Below are 14507 nucleotides of genomic sequence, written 5' to 3' on the forward strand. Positions count from 1 at the left end.
GAAAAGTTGATAAACAGGAGAGCAGTATCACAAAAATAGAAATGGCATGGAGCCTCCTACTTGTACTACACTGCCTTAGATTGAGTGCTCAAAATTTGGAGCAGAGATAATGCTGTAAGGGGACATATAATAGTCATATTGAGTGTTTCCACTGGAAGGATTGGTACTTTGCTGTCTTCTTGTTCAGAACTGAAGTCCAGACTGCTGCAATTGTATTCACATTTGCACAAGCATGAGCACATAGTGGATTCAAAACCATAAAGTAAAACTAAGCTGGAATTGGTATTGTTTCAAGAAGGTCTTGTGGTCTTTACGTGATGTAGCAGAATGTTATGGAGCCTTGTTACAAACATTGAGTTACTGCCCTAGGTAGATATTGTGGTTTAATTGCAGTAGTCTTTATCTGTTTTTATGTATAACTGAAACCAAGAAAACAGCTAGCAATTTGTTATGAATTGCTTGATTACTTGGGGAATGATTTTGAGTGTACTCAAAGTAACATTTGCGACCCTACTCTGATTTTCTTTTCATCACTGGTTGCTAGGAAAAGGCTGAGAGTTGTTCTTGCAAAGTTAGCAATGAGTGTATTCCTGTGCAAAATGAAAAAACAGTCTACATCTAACAAATTAACCCTTGCATTAAACAATAACTGTTTACACTCCAGGGAAAAGAATTAAGTTCAAATATCTTGTTGAACTTCTCGTTCCCTAATATGCACACCAGGCAGGGAGGAGGAGAAGTTGTTTAGACAATGATGTATTTTAATACAAAGATATCATTAAACTAAACAAAATTTGTGTGTGCTCAGAGGGTAATAGGCAGATCTTTTCTTTCCAGATGTGTTTGGTGTTTCTCCTTTGGGAAGTCCTATGTCTCCTCATTCTCTGTCATCTGACCTTTCATCATCCCGAGATTCATCTCCCAGCCGCGATTCATCGATTGCCGCTGCAAGTCCTCATCAGCCGATTGTAATCCACAGTTCAGGAAAGAAGTATGGCTTTACCATCCGAGCAATCCGGGTGTACGTGGGTGACAGCGATATCTACACCGTGCACCACATTGTTTGGGTAAGATAGCACATCTTTCCTTGCTGATACACGGCCACAGAACACTGTAATGATGGATTCGCTTTTCTGTACCCGTGGTGTCTCTTTGTAGACAATTACTGTGTAGATTACAATGATATGCCAAGCAGTTTTTCTTAGAATGAAATTCTGCCTGTACACAAGAGCAGTGTTGCCTGTAGGGGAGACAACAAGCCACCTTTGGCAGAAGCGTTATCTACGTGTAATGTTGAACTTCTGCAACCTCACTTCAACTTTTGGCAAGTTTGTCACTTTTGAAAAATAAGTGTCTTGAGTTCAGAGTAGTATGTTGTAGAAAACCAAAGGCTTGCTGCAGACACTTTGATTTGGGTTAGCATCTGCAAATGTAGGACATTATGAAGAGAAAGCATTCAAAAATAGGTGGGGTTCATCAAACTGCATCAATTAAGGGATTCATGAAAGTCAGCAGTATTTTACTAAACACAAGTAAGCTGATCTCAAGCCCTGATTCTCTGTTGTGTAGAAATGTGCAGATTGGAATTGTGGATACTTTTGAGATTCATATGGTACAGGAAGAAGATTGACTGTCTTGAATAAATCATGTATTTTTCATCCTCTCTTCACTACACAGTGGGAGAAAGGCTGAAGCAATTTGTTGATTGTCAGCCTCTTTAATTGTTAAATAATTATATATTTATGTACATATATATGCATTTATTCTATAATTTATGTTGGTAACAAATTATTGTTTTATATATTGCATAAATTACACATACATAAAGTGTGTGTATATAAATGATTTCAACTATCCTAAAAAAACTACTACAAATTTATCAAAAGACTTTAAGTTTTGTACACTGCTTAGTTTTAAATATGTATTGTGGATTTTGAAGAAGCAGTGCTGATGTAGTGTGTTACTCATTTCTATTCATATTGTTTACCCCTTAGACCTGTTAATCCATCAAGAACATTGAATCTGGAGAAATGGGTACATTTGGTGGATAATGGAATAAATCACAAAAAAAGATTTCTTGCCACTAGTGTAACGTCTCAGCAGTGAAAGGAAGGGGGAAAATGGCACACTGCAGTTAAAGTTAAACCTTGGGTTTTTTAAAAAGTATTTTAAGTTTGTTGTTTAACTCTGTTAGCACTGTAGTCTTCAGTGGTGTCTGCATGACTTAAAAAACTCATTTAAAAATACAATAAATTATTTAAACAATCTTCAAAATATTTTTCAATTCAGTTTGTTTTGGTTCCTTGTCAATATTGTGCTGCACCAACCCCTCTGATGGGAGGCCTAGTGAGTTTTGAACCAAATGGAAACAATCCTTAACTGTATTAGGGAGTTAATTTTTATTGTGATTAGAGTACTTCATGCAACCATTACCTTAATTACATTAGTGTTCCTCATTGTCAGATGCTAAAAATCTTCACTCAGTTCTGAAATTTTGCAGTGGGTAGTAAACCACCCCTTCTTATGCATGAAAACTCCGTTTTACAACCGGCAACCAGCAGTGTTTCAGTGAGCTTTGAAACCATTCCACACCCCTCCTAAATATGAAGTTTGAGTAAGTAGGGGATGGTGAAAGAGCTGAACATATTTTTCTTCTTTTCTTTCATTATGTAACGTAGTTTGTGTAAGTTTCTTCATTGCCAACTGGTTTGGAGTTCATTTTGTGTTTATTCTCTTCCTCTCTCTTTTTCAGAATGTGGAGGAAGGAGGTGCAGCTTACCAAGCAGGTTTAAAAGCTGGAGACCTGATTACTCATATCAATGGAGAGCCAGTGCATGGTCTTGTTCATACAGAAGTCATTGAATTGTTGTTAAAGGTAACTCTTGGACAGCTGGGATACTAAAGTGATTGCTGTGGGGTTATGTTTGTTTTCATGAGATTAGTTTCTAGATTTTATTGTTCTTAGAAGTACAAACTGTAAGATGCTATTGCCACAGATCTGGGGAAGGGCCAGTGACTTTCATAAACTGTGCTATGATTTTAGTTTCTCTGCCATAGACTGGCACTGATGCAAATGCAGCTGAAGTACACTCAAGGCAATGACACAAAGAGATGTCTCTGTCTCTCAAAAAAATTGACCTTTTCAAGCATGTTCTCTAATGCCTACATCTTCATCAGATAATTCAGGCTTTTGACAGTGATGGTATTTCTCATTTTTCTTCTTTAAAAGTGAAATCAGTGAGGAAAAGTAGAAAAAACAATATGAAATATTTCTTTGCCTGCTATACAGGAGAGGTTGCCTTTCATATTAGGGCCCAAAAGGTTTTTGTCTCATGTATAGCCAGGCATGTCTCACAGAGCTTCTTGGATTAATGAAATTCTCATCCTGCAGCTGGCCTTCCAGGAATAATCTGTCACATTTTTCTCTTGTGGAGTTTTCTGAAGTCTGTCCTATTAGAAAATCACAGTTTTTCCATGAAACAAACAAGAAAACAAAATACCCCACAACTTTTGTTTTCTCTGTAGCTCATCATATCTCATTTTTCATGTAATCTTTTCAGTGTAAGCTAATGTAGGTCAGAATTACTTTAGACATCTGTATATTTGCTTCCTATATTATTAACAATTTAAGGTGTTAGATGCTTGTCAAAGTGAGTAGTCAGCAGTAAAAGAAGTCAAAGAAAAAGCACTGGAAAGCAGTGAGATGATGGGGAAATATAAAAAGCTAAAGAAAGATGCAAAATACACTTTTTCTTCAGTCTTTATTTTATTTCTGTGAAATCAGGAGGAACTTCCAAGTTTTCCAATTTTGTAAGAAATATGTAAGAGAAAATTTCTGTGACTTAAAGGCAGTCAGCTGTGCACTCATTCTAGGTCAGATACAAAAAAAGAAACGTGACACTCTGCTCAGTACTTATAAGAGTAAACTCAAAACAAAAGACCATTGTTTATCCATAACTTAATTTGTTGGGCTGTATCATAAATTAATTTGGGATATTGCAATTTCTTTGAAAGGAAGTTCACTGTAGGAGTATGCAGTGCTGAACAGGAAGTACAGATTTTTAAAGCATAACATCAGCAGGAAATACCTATTTTTTGTCATCTCTTCATGCAATCAGTGCTAAAAAGCTTACGTAAATTTTTCTTGTTAACACTTTTGAACAAAGTAAGTGTGTGTTTTGGGACTGACAGTGAAGATTTCTTTTTTCTCCTCTTTTTCATCATTGTAACACTTGGTATCCTGAGATGTGAATGGACCACTGTGCAGTTGTTCTTTTTGGGAAAATCAGGTGTTTCTGTAGAAGCTTCTGTCATGAAATTTGCATTCTTGGTTAATCCTTGGTGTCTTCCTACAATTACTGGATCCTCCTACAATTACTGGAATTACTCATTGTCTTGGAGCATGAATGGAGGAAGTTAGCAAATTTGGAAGACTTTGAGAACTTCCCAATCCTCATTTACTACCTATGCCTGGCAGTGTCTGCCCAGGGTTCCCTGCAGAAACACCTCTTATTCTGGAGTTCCTTCTCATTGCGTTTGTATGTATGGCGTAGATTCAGTTTAAGGCAAAGTCGTCCTGTATTACTCATATTCCTCACACTTAAAGAATCTTCCTTCATTTTGGCAGAGTGGCAACAAAGTCTCAGTAATGACGACTCCTTTTGAGAACACCTCCATCAAGACAGGACCTGCCAGGCGGAACAGCTACAGGAGCCGGATGGTCCGGCGCAGTAAGAAGACCAAGAAGAAGGAGAGTTTGGAGAGGTGAGTCATCATTTGCTTTCACAGTGAAGGCATTTCTTTGCTTGTGTGTGTCTGTGTCTGTACGTAACAATAAATTTAAAATACAACGTTAATGTGTTTTTTTCTCATCTTCTGTATTTCTGCCTTCTTTTCTGAGATTCTGATGCCTTCCAAATCTTGTTTTGCCTGAACTAGATCTGCTAAAGCAACCTCTAAAAATAGTGAATAACTGAAGTTGCATCTTAATTTGGCTTAACTGTATCATTTTGCACTTGTTTAATTAAACTTTCTAGTGCTAATGCTTATAAGCATTTTTAATTTGATACGTTCATGTGTATTTTATGTTGCTAGTACTTTATATATATTTCTTCAGTTTTGGTAGGTTGCGAAATTAAGAAAATAAAGATTTATACTCATAAGGAAATAATTGTTTTTCTAAAATACAGTGAATAAATTTTAGTGTGAATAAAATTACAGTGTCATGCCACCTGTTAGCAAATCAGGATGTTTTCTAAACTTCACAAGCTGCAGTGTGGTTTGCTTTCATGTAAAGATAGATTTACTATTGTGATAGTGTCAGCTTGCAAGAGTTTTGCCTGTGGTAATAATATCTTCTGTAGCACCTTAACTTATGATTAATGCTGTGTTTTTCTCACACAAGGAGAAGATCTCTCTTTAAAAAGCTGGCAAAGCAACCCTCACCTCTTCTCCATACAAGCAGAAGTTTTTCCTGCCTGAACCGATCACTTTCTTCAGGGGAGAGCTTGCCTGGGTCTCCAACCCACAGCTTATCTCCTAGATCTCCTACCCCAAGCTACCGTTCCACTCCTGATTTTCCATCAGGTGAGTGTGAGGCAGTGGAGGGCAGAGGAAAAGGACTGGAAGGGTACTGTACATTTTGTAGGCCCCCACAGATCTGATGTACTCTCCTAAGAGCAGTCAGCTCCTGACAAAGCATAATCATAGAACAACTGTCTTCTGTCTGGAAAAGGGAAACAGATCCCTGATGCGAAACAAAAGGTGTTTTTATGATACAGAAGCACCTAAAAAGCAGTCGTTTCTTAAGTTTGTCCTAGTGTTTAAATCTCAGTCCAGTGGCTGAAAGTTGAGGAATAAACAGTCCCAATTTGCAGCAAAAGAGAGAATTTTGCCTAAGAGAGGCTACATGATAAAAGAGTGAAACTGAGGTAAAAGTTGCTACATAATGGAACTAAGATGGCACTCATGAATGCGGATTTATTGCTGAAAAGATTAGCCAAGTGCTGAAATATGCATCTCTCTGACTCCTAAAAGCCTCTGCCCCCTTTTCTCTCTTACTTCTGTCACAATTGTAGTGTATACTAGAATTGACTGCTATTGTACAATCCCTTGGCAGAGGTAATTTATCTGGAAAGCCTTGATCATTGCTTTGAAGTGTCAGAAAGCATTAGTTATTCTATTTAAGTAGAAGCAAGAGATAACTTAAAGGGGATGATGGAAGAGAGAAAGAAAAGGAGAAACAGCAAGTGTAATTGGAATGATGCAGGTTATGCAGCCTAAAACTCTTTGCACTTAAAACCTTCCAGATATTGGAACATTGTGGTGGGAGACAGAATAGGGCTTCTGTTCTGTTTCTCACTGAACATTTAAACAAGATGGGAAAAGTCTTGCTAATCTTGTGTTTGTTTGCTTGTTTTTTTGTTCTTTTTGTAGGCACTAACTCTTCCCAGAGTAGCTCCCCTAGTTCCAGTGCTCCCAATTCTCCAGCTGGTTCAGGGCACATAAGACCCAGCACTCTTCATGGCTTGGGTCCAAAGCTTGGTGGGCAGAGATACAGATCAGGAAGGCGCAAATCAGCTGGCAGCATTCCCCTTTCTCCTCTCGCACGGACACCTTCTCCAACACCCCAGCCAACATCTCCTCAGCGGTCTCCATCACCCTTGCTGGGACATTCAATTGGAAATACAAAAATAGGTCAGTCTTTTCCTAGCAAAATGCACTCGCCTCCAACTATCGTGAGGCATATTGTCAGGCCAAAGAGCGCAGAGCCACCAAGATCTCCACTGTTAAAGAGAGTGCAGTCTGAAGAGAAACTCGCACCCTCTTATGGCAGTGACAAAAAACACTTATGTTCACGAAAACACAGTCTGGAAGTGACCCAGGAAGAAGTGAATAGAGAATTGTCTCAAAGAGAAGTAACTCTTCAGAGCTTGGAGGAGAATGTGTGTGACGTGCCATCGCTGACACGAGTCAGGCCTGCAGAGCAGGGCTGCTTGAAACGGCCCATCTCCCGAAAATTGGGTAGACAAGAATCCATTGATGAGCTAGACAGAGAGAAGCTGAAGGTCAAGGTAGTTATGAAAAAGCAGGATTTTGCTGAAAAAGTGAATGCTGCGATACACGAACCTAGCAGTGAACCAGAAAATCCCAATACCGTAAGACTGGAAGAAAGAGACAAAAAAGCATTCCAGAAGGTATTAGAAAGATCAAACCAGTTTGAAACGAAAATTCTTACTGTGGAGACCCAGTCAGGTGGTGGCATTCTCAAAGACACTCTTCAAAAGAATGCAAACTTGAGATCAAATGATGGTGGTGCTTTAGATGCACAGATGTTGTGTCATGGGCCTCCCCCTCCTGAACTCAGTCATATTTCTTGTGACTTCAAAAGAATTTCCCCTTCATGTACCCTGCAAGATGTGCTACCTCAGCCCTCTGACAAGATGCTAAATGGAAAGGGAGAAAACACAGATAAAATTGTACCATCAAAAGAATTTGTCAAATTTGAAAGATTAGATGGTAAACTTGCAAATATTGATTATCTCAGAAAGAAAATGTCTGTTGAAGAAAAAGATGACAGTGTCTGTCCAGTGCTGAAACCCAAGATGACAGCCAATGTTCATGAATGCCTTCAGCTGAGTACAGGCAGACCTGTAAACATACAGCAGGACTCCACTGCAGCTGCAGATGGTAGAGCATTTATTGGCAGTGCACATGCTACTCAGATTAACCCAGTTTCTTTTGTTCCTCTCAAGACCTTGAGTGGCCGTGCAGACATAAGTCTGGAAAAACCAGCCCTTATTTCCACTGAAGCTCCTGTCAGAAAAAGTCCTTCAGAATATAAACTTGACGGGAGGTCTGTCTCCTGTCTGAAGCCAATAGAAGGCACCCTAGACATTGCATTACTTTCTGGGCCACAGGCTTCAAAGACTGAATTGCCTTTGTGTGTGCTGCCAGAAGGACAGAGCACCAGCAGTGAGGGGGGATCTCCTAAAGCCCCAGTGCCACAAGGGAGTGGTGGGAAGGCAGAAATGGTCTCTCAGAAAGAGCAGTTGTTAAGCCACCCAAAATGTGGCAAAGTCAACATAGCAGAGCCTCAGGTTCTACAAGTAGGCAAGAGTTCTCCAAATCCACCACTCATCCCTGTGGCTACAGAGGCCGTGACAGACAAAAAGGCTTCTAGTCCAGCCACTAAAGGCAGTATTTCTGTTATTGAGGCTGTTCAGAAGAAAGATACCTCCCCTTCAAAACAAAAGGACCATTCACCTGAGGTAAAGTTTTGTGTTACTCCGAGTTTTAAAACTACTCAAACATATTCCAAACCTTCTGCTGGCCAAAGCACTCCTGAAAAAGCTGTAGGAAAAGAGAAACAAATACAGAAAGAGTTGCCTGTCAAACAGCCAGTATCCCAGAGAGGTTGTGAGCCTATCCCTGCAAAGGTGGAAGTGATCAGGGAGTCATCTCTGAAGGTTTCTGTCTCAGACGTCCTGATAACAACCTGCTCCAAGAGCAATGAAAAAAAATGTGCTGATTTTGCCATTCCTCCTGAGATGCAAGGAAAAATGCAGTCACCTGGCCCCAAGGCACAACCTAAGGATGGCAGAGAATCACTGAAACAGCTAGGCAAAGATGAGAGCGGTGTTTCTAAAAGTTTTGTAGAAAAGGACATAACCAAGCAGAAAGCTGAGTCTAAGAAAGTTACCACAGAGGCAAAGAGTGACACTCCTCCATCCAAATGGCCTGTGCAACCCTCCAGAGATTGTGATCATAAAACTGAGAAGTCTGCACCAGTTTCCTCTGTGCAGAAGGACAGTGCTAAAGATACGGGAAAGAAAGACCAGAAATCACTCACCGATACAAGGCTTCAAACTAGTGAGAGAGAGCAGCCCAGCCAAGTTCCTCGCCAGCAGCTTAACACTTCAGGCTCCCCTGCTGTGAAAGAGGCAGTGAGCAGACACAGCACTGTAGAAGTTCATGTAGGGGTTCAAGAACACGTGAAGCCTGCTGCCACCTGTGTGGAAAGCAGCAGTACTAAGTCCAGGCCAGCCTCTGATACAAGTTCCTCCAAGTCTAAGTCCTTGGATAAACAGACATTGTCACAAAAACCATGTGCTCCAGCCATAAAAGAAAAAGAAATTGTTACTCAATTGTCTACCAGCTCCCGGAAGGATGGGAAACATGCCAGTAGAGGTGTCCTAGATCACCCTTCTCCTGTTCCAGGCTCTTCAAGAAGAACGAACACTGAACATGTGCAGGCTGAAAGGTCTGCGGGTTTGGACCACGGCTCAGTCACCACTCTCCAAATGGGCAGCACAGCCCCTGACACCAAACCCAAGGCCTCTGCTGTGAGCCCACTCCCAGCAGGCCCAGAGAGTTCTAAGCAGATGCAGAGGCAAGACGTTGCAGGCTTGGGGGAATCAGCTGATCAAAAGCAACTCCGTTTCAGTGAAAAACAAAGCACTGCTCCAAAGTTTTCCACTGTGAAAGACTGTCTCTCGCTGAACAAAGAGGCAGACAGAAGTCCTAGTAATGAGATACCTGCAGACAAAAGACCTGAAGGAAAAATATGCACTGACGCACTTTACATTCAGCTTGACAGTGGGAAAGTGGAGCCTACCCTTTGTCTCACAACCTGTGATGTCAGAGGGAAAGGGGCAGAAAAAGCGACTGCAAATAGCAAAATGTCTCAAGATACGAAAGGGAAGGGACAAGTCAGTCAGAAACAGCCAGAGGATGCAAACAAGCAGACTGCAATAAAACATCTGCCAGCTGCCAGTGGGCAAAGTTCTTGTCGTGTGGCTGCAGCACCAGGAAAGCCACTGACTTGTTCATCCAATTTCTCTGAATGTAGACAGGAAGTGTCTGTTGTGTCTTCAGCCAAAAGTGATGCATCTTCAGCAAAGGTTAAGCCAGGCTCGTCAGAGCCTCCTGCAGCTTGCAAGGAACTAAGTAAGAAAAGCACCTCTTCCACAGGGAGCAGTAAGGCAGAAATGACTAAGAGTGTTTCACTGATGGCCTTGCACAGTGCCACTGTTGTAGCAGAAGCCCACCACCCTGCTTCAAACCTTGGGGGGAAACCTGGAAATCAAGAGAAGCCTCTTTTCGTTAACACTGTGGATGTAAAGGGAAAAGATGTTGTTCTGACTCAGCAGTCTGCTTCAAGAAAACAGAATGTAGGTAAGGATTTGTCCAGGTCAGCAGCCACACCTGACCGCCCTAACGCACTTTCAGATGACAAAGACTCAGCTCGGCAGCGTCGAGGAAAGGAAGGTTCACGGAGCAGTGCTCACAAAAAAACGTGTTAACTCTTAAGACCTGGCAAGTGTGAGTTCAACTAGCTGAAACAATTTCAGTATGTTGTACTGCCTTTAAACCAGCACTGTGTCGTGTCTTTGTGCAGCAAAGCTTTCATGTCACTGAAGAAACAAAACAAGGGGATATGTAAAGAGAGGACTTTTTTTCAAAATGCCTTTCCAATTGTAACCGGTAAAACTGTTACCACATAGTATTTGTACAAAATACCTTCACAGCCTAGAGCTGTTGGACATACTTCTTCTGTAAATACTTAGCAATGTGTTTGGGGTTTGAATGTAGCATATATACTTTGCTGCTGGTTGCGTTGTTTACTCTTTCCCTTTTTAAGATAGTTGCTTTGCCACGTATTTGCCATACTCAAATATGAAACCAAATTACTAAAATTCAGACCTGGCATGGACATGCACAAGCATTGGTCTGACTGGGAAAAAAAATAGCAGGCCACATTTTTACTTACTAAAAATCCTAGATAGAGGCAAAACAAATACTAGTACAGAATAATACAGTTACCTATTGTGAGTTTTTACATGTATTTTTAATAATCTGATTTTGATAGTACTGTACTTGGCTGACTGCTTCACCAGATCTAACACAAAAAATAACTTCATCTCCCTGCTGCACAAAGTCTGACTAGAGTAGATGTCCTTAAAGCTGTGGAAGACCACTTAACTATCAGGGCATCCCAGCAAGAGTCGTGTTCTCTGGTGAAATGATGGTTCTTGTCTTGTCTCTTGGGAGTGTATTGTGTGACTTTCACCTCAGACAAGGCTGAAATTCTGAAGCACATGCCATGTTCTTAGTTTTTGCTGCAATCCTCTCGAGTTCCTTGAGCTTTTTTAAATTCAGGCCCTTACAGTGTGAGGCACAAGTATAAGCACATGACTGGTAGTACTTGTATTTTCATCCCTGTTCTTATTTAGAGAATACATATGATGGCATATAGATCTGTTGAATTAGTGTCATACAGCTGTTAGCTGTTTTCTATTTTATGACAAATAAGGTAAAAAGGAAGAATACACTCCGGTATCATATCTTCAAAAAATTTTAGGCTATCTGACACATTTTGACAGACAGACATTGGGGCCTTATGTTGTAGACCTAACTTGCTGTTTTTAGCAAGTATTCCTGAGTTTCGTATTCATTTTGAAATGCATTGAGTAGCTCCATACATTTCATAACATAATCTTTTTATTTGTATGCAAAAACAATTCAATACTGTAATTATAAAAGAAGCATTTTTTAACAAAGGAACTTGTTGGAGCTATTTGGTGCTAGAATGTTACTGTCTTTTTACTTTTGCTAAGCCTTATTTAAATTTTGTATACAGTGGAACATGTAGACTTTGATCATTTTTGTGTGGAGTATTTAGCTTGTTTTGAGGGATGAAAGGTAAAATTTGAAACATGTACAGAAGCACTATGAAACACCCTTGCAGGTGCATGGGTTTTAATAATTGGGGATCAATAGAATGGTCGTTTTGCTTATTTCTGTTCTCTGTAACCACAGTAGAGCTAGGCCCCTACCTTTTCCACCAATGCTTATGGTTTGTCTTTCTGTCTCAAAAGCTAGAAAAATTTGCATAAAAGCACAGTGAAATCTTGACTTGGAGACTTGTGTGACAACAGACAGTGTGCAGAATTCATTTCCCTCTGCTGAAAACTTTATTATACTGATTTGTTGAGTTGGATTACAGCAAACCTGTAAGGAAAATCCAATACCACAAACAACTCCGGATTTTTCATGTGGCACTAGAACATTCATACTGCCTTTGATGCATTCAGAAAGGAGCTAGTAAGCAGTGGATAATAATTTTTGAGAAGTCTTAAAAATAAAATGGTCTCGACATTTACAGTTCATCTGTGCTTTGGCAGTTAATACAAATGAATGCTAATGCACTTCAAAATAACATTTCTGTCTGGGAGATATTTCCTAGTTTACAGTCTCTACATTTTTTCAACTATCCTCTTGTTTCTTTTAAAACACATCTAGCTTTTGTTTACAGTATACCTTTATGAATATTTTGTATTATCACTTCTGACAAATAAGTTCTTTGCATTTTGGAAGTGTAACAGTGCATAAGCTTGTGTTTATGTAGTAACTGTTTGTTGGTGTTTACCTTATAAGTGAGCTGTTAGAGATCCTCCTGCCTGTGTTATTCTTGGTCAGTCTTAATGTGATTATAGATCTGATGTGTTCTTTTGTAGACTTCCTGCAGTAGATTTCTCAGCTTACAAAAAAAATTCAAAAAGTTAAAAAAAAATTGTTAGGGTCTGTGCAATAAAGTGTTTGCAGTCTTATTTTCTCTGAGAAACTCCGTATGGATGTCATAATTGTTATATATTGAACACAATTATTTATACTTATGCAGTTGCATAACATTGAAATAAAAATTCAGCATGAACCTGTTGCGTTAGCATTTTTTCTTGAGCTGCTTTCACTGCTGTAATGTGAGGCACATCTCTCTGTGCTCAGAGGCTGGCAGTTCTGGTGTTTTTTGGGGCCAGCTTGGTGCACCCTTTAAGCCATGTGCTGGTGGAAGGTTTTGCATGGGGAGATGCAGTTTGGTCTGGGGACAGAGGAGGTGTGCATGGTTGAGGGTCTCATCTCAGGCTATGTCTGGACCCTCTGCTCTGCTGTTGGAGTGTGGTGTGGTGGTGGATGACATAGCCTGACTGCTGGCTTCTATGGGCAGTAGCCTGTAACGTGACTACATTACATTCTTTAATTTAAATTATTTCTGCAGAACACATACCATTCATTACTATAAGAGAAGCATGTGTTTAAGTACACATCTCTTCACTCTTCTGCTGCTCCCAGCTCTGCAGAGCTGCCCAGCAGTTGGGAATTGGTGTTCACATTTTATTATTACATTGTTTTCTCTGTATTTTCCTCTGTACAGAATTAAGTGCAGCAGTGTTACAGCATCACTTTTGCTGCTTTTCTCTGTTTGAAACATGTAGGTGAGTGGAAGCTGCAGTTCACCCCCAACTTTTCAAGTTTGCTGCAGCCCACCAGAAGGCAAATAATCTTGAAAATCCAGTGATGGGGATGAGGAGAGGTGATGGGTTGAGAAGAGCAGGATCCTTCAGCAGAGGGAAAGGAAATCACAGGAGTTGAGGGTTGACTGTCTCATGCCTCTGCCAGCTGTGCTGTCCCTGGCTGTGCACAGCACTGTTATCTCTGCCAGGGGAGGCACAGAAACCTGCCTGCCCCCAGAGTGCTGTGGGCCACAGGAAAGGGGAGGTGTGTGGAGTTTGTGTTAAGGGGGAAGTCGGGGCAGATGAGTTCTCAGTGTTGCATCTGGCATGGCCTGTCACCTTCACTTTTTCACCTTACCTGGGATGGGGATGCTTCCATGGTCCGAAGGGAACACAAATTCCCTTCTTCAGCACTGAACTCTCAGTTTGGCAAACCCCCTTGGGTCCCTTATTGTAGTCTTACGTAGCCTGCAAGGCTTTGCAGGGACATCCAGCTTGATTTGGATGAAAACTGAGAAGGCAGATCAGAAGGAAAAGATCACAGGACAGGAACACACTAGAGGGTTTATGGATGCATGTCGCACTGCATGCCTTGAGCTAGCAACAGGTTTTCTTTCCATGCACTGTAGTGTAGTAGTTGATCAGAACTGACCAGATCCATCTTCCAGGTACCTGCCAAGGATGCATTTGAATGAGCTGAGTGTAGAAATCACAGAATGGTTTGGGATGGAAGGGACCTTAAAGTTCCAACCACCATGGGTGGGAAGCGAAGGTTATGGCAGTTCAAGGGACAAAATTTGGGAGCATCAGGAGGAACTGAAGAGACTGCAGAGTAAGAAGACAGTAATGGTATAGTTGTGTTCTACTACACATTAAGCCCTAAGAAATGCAGATTTGAAGGGGAAGAGGATGCCCAAGAAATTTGGTAGGGAGAGTTTGTCTTCTGCTGTGGGTGAGAAGAATTTCCATTGTTTTTGTCTGATCAGAGAGGGGTAGTATAGCTTGTTTGGGAAGGGATCTCACCTGTTCTTTTTCTAGGTACAGACAAGACCAGTGAATGAGAGAGTTCTTAGGAGATGTTCCATTGACATTGGAATGTGTTTTTTGAAGTCAATATATGACTTCAATATATAGAAATCAGCCCACTCAACCATCTTGGTCAGAGCAAAGTACCTCTTCAAAAACTGGCTCACATCTTACTGAGAGACCTTGCTT

The 14507-nt window shown here is 40.7% G+C and overlaps 1 protein-coding gene across 4 annotated transcripts in view; it reads left to right on the forward strand.

The window, feature by feature from the left end:
- Nucleotides 1–12715, forward strand: part of MAST4 (microtubule associated serine/threonine kinase family member 4) — a 275995-nt gene extending 263280 nt beyond the window's left edge. For all 4 annotated transcript variants that reach the window (XM_063423907.1, XM_063423908.1, XM_063423910.1 and 1 more), the window contains 5 exons: nucleotides 838–1067; nucleotides 2753–2875; nucleotides 4628–4764; nucleotides 5405–5586; nucleotides 6436–12715. In XM_063423907.1, the coding sequence (XP_063279977.1) occupies nucleotides 838–1067; nucleotides 2753–2875; nucleotides 4628–4764; nucleotides 5405–5586; nucleotides 6436–10304 (4541 nt within the window). In that variant the 3' untranslated portion in view covers nucleotides 10305–12715. The remainder of the gene's footprint in view (nucleotides 1–837; nucleotides 1068–2752; nucleotides 2876–4627; nucleotides 4765–5404; nucleotides 5587–6435) is intronic.
- The last annotated feature ends 1792 nt before the right edge of the window (nucleotides 12716–14507 follow it).

The sequence above is a fragment of the Prinia subflava genome, chromosome Z (assembly GCF_021018805.1).
Source record: "Prinia subflava isolate CZ2003 ecotype Zambia chromosome Z, Cam_Psub_1.2, whole genome shotgun sequence".
NCBI lineage: Eukaryota > Metazoa > Chordata > Aves > Passeriformes > Cisticolidae > Prinia > Prinia subflava.